Source organism: Ziziphus jujuba, chromosome 6 (assembly GCF_031755915.1).
Source record: "Ziziphus jujuba cultivar Dongzao chromosome 6, ASM3175591v1".
In the NCBI taxonomy this organism is placed as follows: domain Eukaryota; kingdom Viridiplantae; phylum Streptophyta; class Magnoliopsida; order Rosales; family Rhamnaceae; genus Ziziphus; species Ziziphus jujuba.
The window spans coordinates 13,824,203-13,842,437 of NC_083384.1; the positions used below are offsets into that span (position 1 = coordinate 13,824,203).

General features: G+C 30.5%; 1 protein-coding gene and 1 long non-coding RNA gene across 2 annotated transcripts; both read right to left on the minus strand.

The window, feature by feature from the left end:
• Positions 1-1,750: 1,750 nt before the first annotated feature.
• LOC125418972 (uncharacterized) lies at positions 1,751-8,545 on the minus strand. Its single transcript, XR_007237889.2, has 2 exons — positions 7,604-8,545; positions 1,751-3,812 (listed from the first exon to the last, which is right to left on the minus strand). It is a non-coding gene; the product is annotated as an uncharacterized LOC125418972 (long non-coding RNA).
• Positions 8,546-15,271: 6,726 nt separating this feature from the next.
• On the minus strand, positions 15,272-17,957 carry LOC125419057 (protein RGF1 INDUCIBLE TRANSCRIPTION FACTOR 1-like). The gene is made up of 4 exons (XM_048464119.2): positions 17,688-17,957; positions 17,276-17,473; positions 16,554-16,769; positions 15,272-16,101 (listed from the first exon to the last, which is right to left on the minus strand). The coding sequence occupies exons 1-4, from the start codon at positions 17,688-17,690 to the stop codon at positions 15,865-15,867; spliced, it is 654 nt and encodes a 217-aa protein (XP_048320076.1). The 5' UTR covers positions 17,691-17,957; the 3' UTR covers positions 15,272-15,864.
• Between the last annotated feature and the right edge of the window lie 278 nt (positions 17,958-18,235).

Genomic DNA, 18,235 nt, shown 5'->3' on the forward strand with positions numbered 1-18,235 from the left:
TCCCACTAAATTCACCACAATAAATAGGGAAGAAGACGGCTTGCAATGCCCATCACATAAAACAACAAAGAGAACTTTAAAGACATGCTCCAAGGGATTGAAATGTTTATGGCTGTCACATAATCTTAGCCAAAAAGGCCAGGAAAGAGCAATTATCGACCTTCCCTCTCTACGTGTGGACGCAGCAGTTACTTTTACTGTTAGCAGTGTATCGGGTCACTGGATCCTGGATCATACCTACGCTCAAATATTTGTGTTCTGGTGGAGTTTATTGTTCACACACATGAAGAATATAACAGAATTTTGTTACGGAAAACACAAAAATGCCCATCCTTTAGCTAAAATGAAGAAAAATGTCCATCTTTCTTAATTTTAATAATTTTGCCCACCTTTCACTTTTTTTTATATAATAACTTATCCAAGATACCTTCATCATATTACTTAAATAAATGTACAAAAAATGGAATTGCTTTGTAGATTTCATTATCTTCAATAATTGATATTAATAGTTTTATAGATATATATTTTTTTCCATGATGATAATTTTCTTTCTTTTTATCAAATGGTTAAAGGAAAATATGAAAATAAAAGAAAATAAAATAAATCGAAGAAAAACCATGTCAATCCGAAGTTGAAGACAATACACTTTACCCCTATTGGGATGGGACGAAGTGTATAATTAAGAGGGGTATAGACATAATCAAATAAAACTATCCTGATTTATTAGGGAGGGGTCCTTTTCATGGAAAGGGGGTGGGGCAAGGAGCTCCTTTCATGGGAGGAATCCACACCCTGTCCCCTTCCTAATGAAAGGGTCTCTTCCCTAATTGGATTAGATAGTCGTATTTAAATTTATTTACACTGTATGCTCTTTCAATGGAATGTGTTTTCATCTAATTGGGATGGGGCGTGTAGTCTTTAACTTGGAATTGACATTTTTTTTTCTTTATTTCTTCTTCTTTTTTTTCTTCATATTTTTCTCTAACAATTTACAAATAAAAATGAAAATTATTATCAAAGTAAAAGAAATCTACTAATATTGTTTACAATTAATAAATTCATAAATTTTAAACTCACCAATTTTTAATTAAAAGAAAATCCTTCAATGAATATCCAAGTGTATATATATATATATTATAGAAAACATTTTAGATACCATTATTCATAAATCATAATAAAGCTACAAATGTCGATTGTGCCATTAAATTTCTTGATAAGGTTCTACAATAATAATAATAACGGGAAAGCAAATCTATTTTTAATGGCTTTATTTGAATAATATGATAAGGGTAGTTCGTTGGATAAGAAATGTGAAAGGTATGCAAAATTATTAAAAATAAGAAAGATGGACATTTTTTTTCATTTTGGTTGAAGGGTGGATATTTTTGTGTTTTTCTCATTTTGCCATCTACTTCCAGTCCGTAACATGATCCTATCTAAGCTCCACAGACAAATAGATGAGCCCAAACCATAATGTGGCAGCATTGATCTCTAATTTACATAAGGTATCTCTTTATATACCAAGTTGTATCTAGTAGTAACAGTCCAATAGCAAAACATTTGTTTCCTTATAACTATCTCTCCATCCTTAATATTAAAAAATATTGTATATCCATACACCCGCATTTGTATAAGCCAAGGGAGCTGAAGCTACAATTACCCCCCCAAAAAAAAAAAAAATATATATATATATATATATATATATATATCTATATCTATATATCTCAAATCGATTAAAAAAACAAATGTATTGGCAAATGGGTCTATTGTCCATTAAGCAGTAGAGCGGGCTTAAGAAAAAGGCTCACCTCAATTTCACAGTCTTTGTAAAAACCATAATTGGGCCCAAAACTTTGCTAGAAAAATCTTTAAGCTCAATTTGGTTTCACGTGTTGATTTCAAAAAAATAAACAACTAAATACACCCACTCTTTCCATAAATATTTCTCTAGCGCTAACGAGGTTCCAGATTTCCAAATACAATCAAGAGCATGTACAACTGACTTCAGAGATGACCCAAAACTTCAACGCCCAAGATGAAATTATGATTGAAGAAGATACCTCACCACCATCATGAGTACCACATACATTAATTGTAACCCACCCAATATGAAACTTATGAAGAGGCATGCCGCAACCTAACACAGCTTGTAGATGTCCTTTCTATAAAAATAAATAAATAAATAAAATGGGCTCAAAAAAATGGGTTTCCTTATGACTTTATGATAAAAGCTGCAACCCCTTTAATTTCTGTCTCTTATTCCACCAATTTTTCATGACATTTATTGTATGGAAAGAAATTTTATCGTTTCCGCAGTATAAATAGAAAAGAAGAAGAAGAAAAAAAAAAAAAAAAGAATAGGAATTTTATGTGACAAACAATCAGAAGCACAAATATTCAAAAGATGCGTCCAGTGCACTACCTTGGACTCGTACAACACTTGGGACACTAGCAGACAGGGCCGAAGACCTTCTTAAAAGCCTGAATTGTTGTAGTACAAGGCGTCCACTAATCTTGGTTCATGAATGAATCCATCGTACGCACCGTGGATTAGTGCCAAACTGTCCCATTGTCCCGTCTAATCCAACAATTTGTTTATGGTGCGGATGGTTCTCATGCGGATCATAGTATTGGTGATAATTTTTTATAGTATTGATGACGATTTTCTAAGAAACCGTCGTTAATACTATGAAAAACTGTCACTAATACTGCAGTCCTCATGCGAACCATCTTCACCATAGAATTTTCGTCTGATCCAATTCCCAATTGCATATATATCAAAAGACACGTGTATGGCTAATCTTTTTTGGTTTCTTATTATTAAAAATGGAAAGATTTGAATTTTACTTTTTTTGGGTCATAAAATAAAAAACTTTCATTAAAAGAAGCCAAAGTTCACTTAACTAGGAGAGCCAACTAACAAAATATTATGAAGAGACATTGGTAAAATATTATCCCATCGAATAAAATCTTTGCTTGGAACCGCTTTAGCAATCCAATTAGCTGTCCCATTTGGACATAAATTACCTTCCAAAAATCTAATTGAGGCACATAGACATAGATTTGAGGCAAATAGACATGTATGTCTTCAATTAAAGTGAATAAAGCCCAGGGCAAACTTGTAGTAGAAGAAGAGAAAGCATCTACAATATTTTTAACCATGAATGTTCGCTGAAAAGAATAGTAGTTTTTATTAATATTTCGGAAAAGTTTGGTGTTAGAAGAAGTGAAATATGGAATACAATGTTGAAATATAATGTTATACTAAATAGACTAAGCATATTTGTTTATCAAATATTCAAAGCCCCGGTATCTATTAGCGGTTAAAATTGAATCGTAACTAGACAAATATGGTAGTTCAATTGGTAAGAACAACCTCATCTACGCTTTCTACGCTGGATTCGAGTTTATCGGAACGCAAAGGGTGCCTGGAGGCATGTAATCAGTCAAAAACTAAATCATAACCGGCTCAAAAGAACATTAGAATCAAGTACTGGTAGAAAAGCAAATATATGAACAAATGCTAAAATAATGTCCTATTGGGTATTATTATTTATCATTCTTTTTATTTTTTTTCAAACTTTGCGAAGAAAATGTTGGTGGATTGCTAAGAAATTGGTTCAATGTATGATGGATGAAGCATCAAAGATTTCAAGGTTCCCAATCATGATAAAACTAAAAGATCCAATTGCTTAGATAGCTTCATTGAAGAGGTTGACTTCAAGGACGATGGTCCAGCTTTCCTCTTTCCCAATTCCTATAGGATTATAGCTTTTGGGTCAGTGTAAATGTTGCAACAGATCGGAACCACGCTGGAAAAAAGTTCAATTTTATTATTAGAGCCTTCTAAGGTGAATCAATGTTTATATAGACTTCATTTCATATATATATATATATATATATGAAGATATTTTTTGGTCAATTTCTGGCAAGTCGTTTTAAAAGAATTTGAAATTTTTATAGGGCAATGAGGATGAGAGGCCCATAAATAAGCTTGAAAGAGTCCTCGCAGCTTCAAATATCTCTTTATTTTTAGCCTTGAAAGGTATTGGGATTGTTAAGTAATTATCAATCCAAAGCATAATAATCAGACCAATTCATTGACATAAATTAGCATTTTGACATTTGGTCCAAAAATCCCACCTCCCCAATTTACTCTAAAAAAAAAAAAATGGTAATTCCATTCTGCATATTAAATCAACACAAAACAATCAAGAGGAAAGTACTTAGGCCAACTTATTCATTTAAAAAAAAGAAAAAAAGAAAAAAGAAGAATAAGAAGAAGAAGAAGAAGAAGAAAGAAAAGAAAGTCATCGGTCAATAAATTAACCATAACTTTATATCACATTTTCAAAAATAGTCTAATGACAAATTTATTGTTATTTTTTAATAAATTTATGAATTTAAATTTCTTTACTCTAATATAGGGAGGAAAAAAAAAAAAAAAGCAACTATTGAATAAGAAAGAATAAGGGTTTTTACCAAAAAGAAAAAAAGTAAACTACCAAATTGTCATAAGTAGAAGTTGTACCCAAGGACGTTATTAGAAGAATCACTGCATGTTAAACGCAAGAGAAAATAATATAACCTTGCTCATTGTTGTAAAATAATTACATACCCATATTCAACAGATATTAATTTTCTTTTTAGATCGGTTTTTTTAGCTGACAGACAAAACTAACCCAAACAACATTTGTTCTCTGTTCTTTATATCTAATCACCAAAATTCAGAGCTAATTAATAACAGTTATCATTACTGGTCTTTTAGTGACAAAAACACACTTCTGCATGGTAAATTAGGTTGAAGGGTGTTTTTTTTAATTGCGTCGAAGAATAATACACCCTGCTAAGTATAGCTTTTACTCCAAAAAGAGAGAGATATAAGGAGACCGAGCACTTAATTGCATTAAAACAGAGTAAGAAATAGACCGGCTGTTTTTTTTTTTTTTTTTTTTTTTTTTTTTTTTTTTTTTAATCTAGAAAATATAAACAAAATTTTCTCAACACAATAAAATAAAATAAAATAAATATTCATTTACATCCTTTGAGATTTAGGATAAATACAGAAATATCCTTTAGATTTCTAATAAATCATCCACACTATCTAATGACAAATTAAATTACATTTAAATGTCTTTTTCTTTTTTTTTAACAATTTTGCAAAAATTAATTTGAAAAGTTGAAAGTTTTGTTAATCCATATTTTTAATTAATTTTATTTGAACAATTTGATAGTTTTCCAGTTTTTGTTCTCCCTTTTAAGACTATGTGATGGTTCTAATCAAATAAGCTTTGTTAACTATATAATAATTTATCAAATATATTTGACTAAATGCATTATAAATAACTTACTTAGAAAAACTTTTGTAATTAAAATTAATATATAATTTTTTTAAAAAAAAATTATCACATATTTTAAATAAAATTTGATTAAAAATAAAAAATTAAAGTCTTTAAATTAATTATTGCAAAAAATAAAAAGAAACAAAAGGAATTTAAAAATAATTTAACTTTAGAAGCATACAAGGGTAAATTCATACTACTACAGGGGGAATAAATGATTTTTTCCAAACTTGAGAATTTTTTTTTGTATTTAACCCAAATTTCAAAAGGTGTAAATGAAATATTTTTTAAAATAAAATTAAGAGGGAATTATTATTATTATTATTTTTTTGGAGCTAAAATCAAGAAGGAATTATGAGATTGATCAATTGAAAGTAAAAAGAGAAAAGTGATACCCATTATACATATATATAAATAGTGGAGGTAGTAATTTGAACTTTCATAGCCAAAAAAATGATGAATTCGCTATTAAATTATCTTTGTAAGAATATGATTCCCTTACTAAGTACTTAGAAATGAGAGTTGGAGTTATAGGTTGTTCTCCATGAATAGCTCTATGTTTTTTTTCTTTATTAATTTCCCAATTTTGATTATCACTTTAACTCACTAGTGGAAATTGAACACCAATTATTAATATAAAAGTTTTGTTAAAAGTTGTAATCTGAAAGGACTATTTTAATCTCAACAACTTGTTGAAACTCCAACTGGGGGTAAAACTAAAAACTGTAGGTCCTTATCTTCTTCTTTTGTAGAAAATAAGTAGGTCCTTATCACTATACATAAATTTGTCTCCATTAATAAAACCAAAAACCCAATAATATTCCAATAAGCAATACAAAAGAAATGGAAACTTTTGCAAGCGAAGGTTTGGACTATTATTCAAAATATAAAATTACCAAGTCCAAGATATATGACTACCCAAAAAAAAAAAAAAAAAAAGGAGGTCCCTCAAGGCTTCAACTTGTGCACCAGAAGTGACTCTTTCTTCCATATATTGAAAACAATGATGACCCCATCAAATAGTAGTTTTGGTGTGTCATATAGATTTTTATTTAGTTTGGCAATATCTAAAACCAACTAAACATCAAAGATTCTGGCTCTACTATATATTCAGCTATTCCTATCCTCTTTGGCTTGGCCCTTTCTTGATTCTATTGAATCCATTTCTTAGTTCCCAAACAGCTTTTTTGCCTATGGAATTTTGAGTGGCCAATACCATTTCCTAATTTTAATTATTTCCCTTTTCTGAATTTCTGTTTTTGTTATGAGGCATTTGTGGATGACACAGAGATGTACACAATTTATATGAGTACGATTTTACTCCAAAAACTGATTGGATTTTTATTATTTGTAGCTATCATGATCCAGAAACTTACCCTCCTGTTTTCTCTTAGATTCCCTCTGTCCCTTTTTTTTTTTTTTTGGGGTTCAGGCCTTGCTTTATGTGTTTGATATGTGCGCATGACTGAAACTCTATTTTATTCGGAAATACATTAAGTAAATAAATAAACTGTGAAGATCATAAATAATTAAGTTATCCTTTTACAGCTTTCGAAATGTTGGTCAAACTGTGTTCTTGAGCATCAGAGGTAGTCAAGGGTTGAATTTATCTTACGATGGTCACCAATATTTCTTTGACATATTTTTTGGTTTAATTTTTCTATTGGAAGTCTGATACTCTTATGTATCATACATAGAAAAAATCCAGCCTCATGTCACAGAACGGTGGCTAGAAAACGATGAAAAATCACTTAATTAACAAGTGATTTCTAGAGCAACTCATGTGGGCTTCATATTATTAGTACAGAATTTTGATTAATCTTGAACATAATTCCCAGTTTATGTTTGAAACATATTGATGATAGTAAATGTAAAGGATTGCCACTTGTTCAATTAGTTTTCAAGTTTAAATCGTTAATTAAAATTATAACCTTATATTTACCACAATTAGCATGTTCCTACTGTAGGTAATTGAAAACATGTTTCTAACATAATTGTGATATACATACATTGCTGGATTATAATATATTGGATATATAATCTCATTTTTTGTCAAAATCATATTAATTAATATAGTAAAATATTGAAAATGACATCTCAATTGAAAAACTATTTATACTTCGCCAAACATGTATATACTGATTCTCAATATAACATTTAACATATTTCTAACATATCAAAACTGCATACGACAAATCAAAACTGTATATGAAGAACAGGTAAGGTAAGGTTGTTGATCTAACCACATAGAAAAATTGAACCTGAAAATGAAGAAGCTGATGGGGACCCACAAGAGAGGGAGCAAAAACCAGCATCATTCGCATGGTGATGGAGAGGATGATACAGGGAGGGTTTATTCGCTTTCCATATCATCATCGGATAAGTGTTAGTAAAATCTAGTGTGACATCATGGCTTAGGCAATAAGATTAAATAGGACCCACTCTTCACTTAAAGGACAACAATTTTGATGTCTTCTTTAGTTGTGAAGGGTCAAGTCCAAGGGCGGAGATTCATAACTCATGCTATGATCAAGAAGATCATAATTCATGATGACGACATGTATATACATACATATATTATATATTATAATCTAAAAGAAAACCAAGGGACGTTGTTCTGGGGAGAAAAAAAAGAAGGGTGGGTATGGCATGGGTAAGGCACAAAAAAGCAGTAGCTAATCAACTCAAAGCAAAGTAGAATATAGAGTGAGATCCACATGTACCCACTCTTTTTTAAGACTAGCTCATCTACATATCTCTTATGAATTCCTACATGGCTACCACCATGAAGAGGAAAAAGCTTTTTTTACTTTTTTTTTTTCCATCTTATTTCTATATTTTAGCTTTGGCCCATATATATATGGTATATATGTCCATGTCTTCTCTGATTAGATGATATACAAATCTAAGAAGAGGTTCTTTTTTTTAGGCAGATTCAGCTCTTTTTGCCCATATAAACATAACTACGTATTCACCCAAAAATATATATATATATATATATATTGTACGTCCATAACTTGTTTTTTTATCGAAATATGTGACTATATATATATATAGAGAGAGAGAGAGTTATTCAATAAAGAAAGCAAGAAGTTTAATTCTAAGCTAGCCAACAATAACTACTTTGGATTTTGGTTGGCATAAATTGAACTGGTTGTATCAAATATCTAATAAAGCAAAGCCAATTGAAGCATATATATATTCCAAGGAACTTTCTGTCTTCATGGATTTCATAATCATCTATATATATATATATATATATCTTAAAGCTTTAACTCTTATGGTATCAACAAGAAGTTGGTTAAACCTGATTTTCCATTAATGAGTTAATTAGCCAGAAATTGAGCCAAGCTAAAATTTTACTAGTTGAGGTTAAAAGAAAAAATTCCGAGCGAATACGATAGATACGTCAATTTCATCACAGAAGTATATTACCCTGCTATGAAAGATAGGTCTTCTTTACAAAAGTATTTACGATAGGTCTTCTTTACAATTATTTTTGTTATTAAAAGTATCATATTCTATGACTGCAGATTAATTCAAGAAGGTTTATAATATTGTGACTGAGGTTGCTACTCAAAGCATGAGTGCATTCAGTCAATTAATCAGCGACCAAAACTTAATAATGACTGTAAAAAAGACATTGGTACTGAATAAAAGAAATTAAAAAGAGAGAGAGAGAGAGAGAGAGAGAGAGAGAGACTTACAATTTGGATCACAAATTTTTTTACATTCAAATCCATATAATATACATAATAGTCCCGCCACGGTGGTGTCACGCCCAATATAGAAAAATATTCACATATTTACACATACGGTGGTAGTAGTCTGTCATTTGATATGTAGTTGTGACCAAACATGACAATTAGCTACAAAAGAATTGGTTGTCACCAAATATATATTCAGCCAACACATATTCTGCCAAAAAAAATTATGTGATTAAAAAATATAAACCCACTTTTTCAAAGACATAGATATTTTGACCTTTTCTTTCCCTTTTTTTGGGTAATAAATTTTTTTTTTCTTATTATTGTTTTCAGTGTCCACCTTTGATATAACATTACCTTATGAGCGAAATAACAATAATAATAATTAATAAAATATAATATTTTTAAAAAAAACTACTTTTTGAAATAAAAAATTACCAATGGTTGGACAAAAACTGGAATAGAAAATCTTCATTCTTTTTTAGTTGACAAACACCCACAATTTCATGAACAATAGTATCTATATCTCTTTATATCTATCCAACTTTAAAATCTAATCGAAGATTGCTTATATCTCTATCCTTTTAGTTCAAAACTTCAAATAAAGTAATGAATAGTAGTTATGTGACAACAGACGATCATAAATAGGCCTCCATTTTTATGTGAAAAAGCTTGTCCACATGTATATGCTTTTCATTATTTATTTTCGTACCTCGATCGGGAGTATATGGATTTCTTCTTTTTTCTTTTTTTTTTTTCTTTTTTTTGGGTGAATGGAGTATATGGATTTCAGTCACAAACTCCGGTAATTCCAATATATAAATCTATAAATGTCATAGACACTACTTTATACCTAAATACATGTGTCTATGCATTAAGAGGCCATTACAGCTCGTCTGCTTGAATCTTTGATACGATATTTTTGTTCTTTTTTGGAAAACAATAGATAAACAAAAAACGAAATATCAATTATTATATTTCTTTGATAAAAATATTAATTCTTGTATGAGAAATATCAGGGATATTAAATTGGTTAACAGTCACATAGTCAGTTTAGTATATATCAATTTGTTATTGTCATTGCCTCATTGGCAAACCTAAACTCAGCTTGCGACAAAGTGGGGCCAATAAATTTTTAATGAAACCATAAAATAAAGGAAATTAGTAAACAAGATAAAGATAAAATAAGATTTTTAATGAACTATAAGAAACTAAGAAAGTCAATAAACAATATAACGATATGTCTATATATATGTATATATATATATATATGGCAATTCTAGATAAAGATAAATTAATTAAGGGCTTGCATGTTAATCATATTATACATATATATACAACTTGTTTCCAAAATTTTGGGATTAGTTTAAAAACATTAAAATAAAGTACAACTGCAACCTTCAATTTTTTTATGAGTATTTATTTTCAGAAGATGCACTTAAATGTGTAAATTTTTTCTTTTATTTTTTGAAAAAAAACAAAAAAAAAAGAAAGAAAGAAAAAGCTGTGCTTATTTAAAGTGACTTTTATGGGTAATTTGATGTATTACATTAACGTCTCTAAGATTACAAATTTGCAATATTAAAAAAATGCCATCTTTTTTATTTTTTATTTTTTATTTTTGGTTATAAATGTATTAAAAACTATCAGACTCTGCTCACCTGTTTAAAAAGTTTACTCGGACTCTGCTCATTTTTTGGATCTTGGTCTGTCCTGACAGGCATAAACTTTTCTGGTTTTTTTCAATGACTGTATGTTAAATAAATAGTACAAAAATAGTAGAAGCTTCTTCATCAATATTAATCTTCAACTTCTCAAAACCGAAATAAATGGTTTATCTCAATTATGTTACATAATTTTAACATAAGAGCTTTCACCTAAACTTTACATGTATAATTATTTAGAAATCGATTACCAAAAAAATAAACAAATAAATAAAAATAGAAGAAGAAGAATAAGGTTATACCAAATATGACCATGCGATCTCATAATGTCTTTTACTAATTTATTAAGGTTTTCGCTCTCTCCTCATTCAAAGCTTGGATTTGAAACACTTTCAAAGTGTTCAAAGATATTAAATCCAAATACCGTTCCTAAGTAATGAAAGTGGTTATTTTGTGTTAGGGGCTTGTTTAATAAATTTAACATTGGAAAAGATCTTAGATGTATAATTAATTTTCGAGATCGAATCCTTTATCTCTAATATTTAAAAAAAAAAATTATCAAAAAAAAAAATTTAAAAAAAGAATTAATCAATTGCATTTTCAGCTTTTTTGTTTATGGTAATTGTTGAGGCACTTTTGTGTGCAAACCTCTGCTAAGCAATGATTTGACGCAGGAACAGTTTCCCATTGAACATTCTTCAAAGCATTATTTCAAGTTCCAAAGTAAGACCCGTTTTCATATTCCTATTTTATATAAAGAAAGAAAAAAAAATGAAAAGAAAACATTAATCTGTTATATATATCTTGAGGTTTGACACTAGGATTGGCTATAAAACAAATATTAGAACCTAGTATTAAATCAACATTTGCATTGACTTTATATAAGATGTTACTTGAGCCATCCCTGGCTTAAATGACTGATCATATTCAACATTTATTGCGTACTTGATCCACCCCCCCCCCCCCCCCCCCCCCAAAAAAAAAAAAAAAAAAACATTAATTGTGTACCATTAAACTAAACATTCTTTTTTTCTAAATACCTTTATATTAATTTTAGAAATGCTGAAATTTGTTGGAAATTCCCTATTCCAACCAAAATATATGGATATAGATGACCAGTATTATATATCTAGATAATTTTATATATATGGACATCATTGGAAAAGTGTGGATAATTTGGTTTCCCTCATTTGAGAAATTAGATGTACCTATACATCATGTATGAAATTTAAAGCCATAAATGTTTTTTCACAAACAAATTTCCCACAAAAGAACATAATTAAGGGGAAAATATTGAAATTGATTGAAAACAACGTGGAAAATGTTTTGTGTCGGTAATACAGCTTTTCTTCTTCTTTATTTATTTATATATTTATTTTGTCATTTGGGGAAAAAACTTATATGGAAAAAAAAAAATCCATGAAGAACCATGAATGTAATTTTTTACAACAACTTTTTTTTTTTCACAACAATTTGGGAATGAGAAATTTTTACCCAATTCAAAATTTAAATTTTGAATTTGAAAGTGATTCTCAATAGTTTTACCAATAGATTAAATATAGAAAAATGGTTTCTTAGAACATTAATAAGAGAATGGTTAAGTAATCACATATAGGTTTGCATTTTTTTTCTTATTTTTTAGTTTTTTAAGAAATTGCATTTTTTTTCTTATAATTAAAAAATTAACAACACAATTTTGAACTATAACATTAATTATTTTCTATTATCAATTTCTGTTTATTTCCTTTTTTTTTATTTCTTCTTCTTTTTCTTTTTCTTCTTTTTTTTTTTTTTTTTAATTTGACCAGTGCATTAACACGATGATTTTTGCAGCGGGACCCACTTGATCATAAAAGGCTGTGTGTCCATTATGCAATTCGAGTGTTCCAAGAATGTTCCACCGTGTATGATTCAGAAACGTGGCTAACGACGGTAGAAGTAACAGTTCGCCACGATTAGTCAGCAAACTAGCCGGTTACATCACGGACACGTGTCGGTCTAGATATTCTCAAAACCATAATAAATTTATTGAGTAAACGACGGAGACCGCCAGCAAAACAATGTGGCAACGTGTCGTTGATGAGAATGGAATAACATATTACCGGAAATACCGATTAACAAAAAATACGGGTCATAAGTCCAGGTGCCACTTTTTCCAATCTTCTAGATAGTCCTCAAGCCTTCTTCATTTACAAGCACATTCTTCATTCTGTCTATTGTTTTTTTTTTTAATTACTTTTTTTTTTAACCTTTACAACAATGCAATAACTTACTACAGAAGAAAATGTACTTGTACTATCGGAGAAATTAATGTAGTTTCAATAGCTTTTATTATATATATATATATATATATTATTTAAAAAATAAATAAATAAATCAAATAAATTTTTACAATTCAATTATGAATTCGATGACTTTTCCTCCTAGGAAACTTTTTTCTTTATTTTCTTAACGAGTTTCTTTTCTTCATTCTTTTCTTTTTTCTAAATTTTGATGTTTATTCTACCAACCTGCAGGAGCTTCACAAAAATGATATAAATTGTTGAAAAACACTTCCAGTTTATGGTTTCTACTCGGGGTTTTAACTATTTTGGATGGACAAATGATGTTCCATAATTTCTACACCTTACTAAAATTTTACATTAGATGAGGTACATTTTTAAGGAAGATTATGCATTGTAATTTGTTTAATTTAGAAGATGCTACAGTATTTAATTTTGCGTTTCAATGTTTTTTTTTTCTTTTTCAATCATTCAAAGTTTATTGTAATTAAATATAATTTAATAATATGTAAATGTGAATTCGAGAGACACGGGAGAAAAATTGTTTATTTTTATTGAATTCTTTTGATATATATGCCTATAGGATCATTTTACTCATTATAGATGTATTTTATTATTGTTAGCTAATATCAGAGAAATTGATAATGTAATTTGTAATTTTTTAATTTTTTTCTTAAAGAGACAACATAAACAAATGCATATCCAATTTATCCAAATATTGCGAAAATAACATTGCAAAGCTAAAGTACCAAAAAAGAAAAACAAAAAACAAAGGAAAATTTTATTTATTTATTTTTGGGTAATGAAAGGAAATTTTTTGTAGTTTTCCCAGAAAAGTAAGAAAAACCAGCAACCACTAAAAAAAAGGCGAAACGGCACATGAAGCCAAATGCGCCCTCCACTTGTCTCGTACACTGAAAGCGAAAAACAAGGTCAAAGTTTGGTCAAAAAACGCGGTCGGTAAATCGGTAAATTAAAAGATAAAATAAAAAAATAAAAAATAAAAAAGACATCAAAAGGAATATAAAAGGGTAAGAGCCAGCAACCAATGGCATTTCGACACCTACAAAGTCACGTGTAAAACAACAAGTTCCACTTCACCACCTAAAATATTGGACATATATGGTGCGCCCATAAAGTTAGGTCAAAGAATCAAAACCTAGATTTTATAAAATATAAAAATAAAAATAATAATGAATGTGGACAGCAATGAGAACCAAAACCAACATTGTATTTATGTTCATAGCTAATTTTTTTTTTTGCTACCGATGTTCATGGCCAATTTGTACAAAACCAATTCCACAAAATAAATAAAAAAAATTAAAATGAAATAAAACTTTGCTACCGAGGCCTTTATATTTTCTCGGCAGGTGTCAATTTCCTGCCGGTTGAGAAACAAACCAATAGGTCTCAATGCAGCTTTATTTGTATTTAACAATTTGTAGCAACCCAATATCTTTATTCTACCGCACATGATTATCGTGCCACGAAATGTGGGTAATCTAAATTAAATACCATAAAATCAAGTTGTAAATAATTAAATTTAATGAATTTTTGTGTGCAATTTAATGTTTTTTTTTTTTCGTTATGTATTTATTTATTTTCCTTTTCATAAAATTTTTTTTTTTTTCCGAAAAATTGAAGTACGATGCTTTCGGAGATTTTTCTGAACAATAATGAGGACCTTTCCGTAGACAGCAAGTTGCCCTATTTATTGTCTTTTTGGCTTTTTCACCGAGTTAGAAAAATAAATATCCACACAGTTTTTATAAATCTTTTTAAGCTTTTTTTTTTCTTTTTTTCTGGGTTCAATAATCTTTTTGAGCTTAATCCTAGCGTTGGCCCTGGGTCCCACATTGATGACGCACAAAGATCAGAACCACCATATTCAAGGTCTGGTTGAAAGATGAACGGTTTTGATCGAGCCTCTGGTTTTTGGCGGTCCCACGTAAAGAAAACCCCATCGATTAAGAAACCGACTTTCTGAAGGTTAAAAAAAAAAAAAAAAAAAAGTTTTTTTAATTAAAAAGAAAATTCGCAAATTGAGGGCGGCTGACCTACTTTATGATTCCGAGAATCAAGACGGTCTACCTTACAAACAACCAATGTGAAAACGACACGTGTTGAGGATCAACCCCTAAAAGTCCACAAACCCATCCCACACGAGACGGCCACTCGTGGGACCAACGCACTGAAAAATTCGCCGTCAAAGAGTAAAAAATAAATAAATAAATAAATAACAAATTATAAAATTGGAAAATCTAACACACGGTGAATTACATACAAACTATAGAATCTCTTTATTGCTTTTTCTTTTTTCCATATATGGACATTCTCCTTATTTCAAAGGAGTACATTGTCTTTTCGCTACTTTCCTAACCCCAAAAAAACATAAAAAAAAAGAGAAAAAAAAAGCCAAAGTAAAAATAAAAAACCCAAATATTTACATTTTTTAAACCCAAAACTTATGTATAATCACTCTGAAACCACCCTATATTTTTTTTTTTTTGGCTAAAATCTAGTAAAACCTTAATCCTTGATTTTTTTTTTTTTTTTTTTTTTTAAACTTCCCAAAAGTTCTACTCCATCATCCAGTCTTTCACACATTTGTTCTTATTTCCTACCTCTTTTCCACCTATCTTTTGCACTTCTATTTTGCTTCTATTTACAATACCAAGCAACAAAGAGAGAGAGTTTTACTTAGCTAGTGCCTAGTGGGTAGTCCAACACCGGCCTTTTTGGTGGAGAAAAGCTCGAGGCATTGGAAGAGAGAGAAAGGGGCACTAATGGAGCTAATTTTTGTATAAGTGGGGAAATAGGGTAAATAACTGAAAATACAAGGGGCCTAGTATTATTATTATTATTTTTTCTAATATTCTATGATTAGCCCTCCCATTGGAGCTCGGTGAGGAATCCCCTTTCTTCGCTTGGCATTTCTGTAATTAACAGAAGTAGGAGGCGGTGTTGATGGTGTGAAGCTCTGGACCTTGTTGTTGCTGCTCCTTGACCTTCCATGGCTGCTGCTACTGTATGAATCCTCTGAATCCGATGCCATTGCCGTCAATTGCTTCTTCCTCCTTTGAAAATTCTTTGAGGTTCCAGTAATCTGAAAAATATTCGAATTTTCAAGCAAATATCTCAGTAAAAAATTCGAAACCCAAATTTGATCACTTGTACAGAAAAATTGAAATGGACCCAAAACCCAAATTTTTTATTCACCCAAGAAACACGATTCTGTTTGGTCGTCAAGAAAATGGAAGCAAAAAAGAATAAAGAAAAAAAATTAGAAAAAAAAAAGGTATCAAAATTTCAATGCTTCACATTAACTACCAACAAGACTGATCTAAACAAAGAAATGGAAAAGTCAACTCGGTTTAACCAACCCTATGAATGACATTTAGGATGAGCTAATTGGTTTTGCTTTGATTTGGGACCAAAAACCAATAAGGGGCCAAAAAAAAAAAAAAAAAAAAAAAAAAGGGTGACCTTTCCCCAGTTGATTTTCCATGTGACCAAACAGTAAGGAAATTCAGTGGGGTTTGAGACATTGTTTTTTACCTTGCAACCAAGAGAGCAAAATCTGAAGGAATCAAGGAGACTACGCTCGCAGACTTCACAGGTGTTGGTGACACCTTTACCAGGCCTAGGCTGAGGCCGTTCGTTCAAAAAGACGACTCTGGCGCTGTTGATAATGTAGGTCTGAACGCCACTGATGTCCAAAACCTTCTGAATCTCATTAACCCTGATCACATCATGGTAGGAGGACCTCCTAATCTGTGACATTCAATATACAGAGCACAACCAAATCAGAAAAAAAATAAATAAATTTATGATTCTATTTAGAGCGTGATAAATGCCAAAGATTGAGAAAAGATTTTCAACCCAGAAAAAAGCTAATGACTTGTGGATTTCATTGAGCATTCGTGAAATTTGTATACAATTTGGATGGATTTTCACGAATCTGGAAATTAAAACCATACATTTACTTCCATTTAATTGACAGCTTGAAAGTAAAAAATTTGTTCTTTTTATTCAACAAGAAATGGAATCCTTGGGATTGAAAAAAGGAAATGAGAGGTAAAAAACAAAAAGAGCTGGGATTCCGCAAAAGGAAAAGAGGAAATTTTTGAAGAAAAAAGAATGATTGAAAGAACAGAACCCAAATGAGGCATAAAGTTTTGACAATAGTGAGAGGGGGAAAAAAAAAAGTCCCCCAATCTGACAAAAGTTTGGTAGAAAACAGAGGAATCTAAAATGAAATCAGGAAATGAAGTAGAAACCTGAATAGCACGGTGGTCTTTGTGATAGGCGAGGCAGAGAGAGCAGAGAGAACCATTCATGCAATCCAAGCAGTACATGTTGCATTCACTCTTGTGGGAATCAGCATGTAACTTGCATTGAACAAAGAAGCTCTCTTTCAGCAGAGGTTTCAGCCATGGCGGCCACCTGTTGTCTTCCTCATCAGGACCTCCAGCACCCTATTCAAAAATGAAAAAAACCAAGTTAAAAATCACAGTCATTAACCAAAAAAACCATAAAAAGCCAAATCCAATGGACACCCAAAAGAAATAAAAAAAAAAAAAAAATCAAATTTTTCTCCCATAAAATGAGAACCCATAAAGCAGAGAAACCGAATTCAATGAATGTTCACTTAAAAACTTAACAGAGACCCAGAAAAAGATAGTTTAATACCATGATTCTCCTACTCTTGGGCTTGATTTCACGGACAGTGGTGTCGTGGTTTTCGATCGCCAGCTTGAACAAGTTATGAAAAACACTTTCTTTTCAATGTAAATGGAGAGAGAGAGCAAAGGAGCAAGAAAGGAGTGAAATAAAGTAGGCTTTTGCAGAGACAAGCTTAGAGAGAGAAAGAGAGAGAGAGAACAGAGAGTTTAGGTTTAGAGAATGGAGGCGGTGAGGGAGGGAATGGGTTCTTGTAGAGCGTGGTAGATGGCGTTAAGAGAGAGAGGGAGGGAGTAAGAGAAAGGGGTCGTTCTTATCCGCACAAAGTCTACAACCGAAGCTAGATCCGTAGCTAGTTCCGAACCCGAACCAAAAGAAGAGATGCGTTGGGTGCAAGGAACCCACCTCCGTCTTTCCTTTTTATTTCCTTTCATTTTCATGCTCTCTTTGGTCTTATCATTATGCATAAATTAAATAAAATTTTTATTTTCTATTTTTTTATGCACAATTATTTAAAGAAAAAAAAAACCTTTATCGTCATTTATTAATAGTGATTA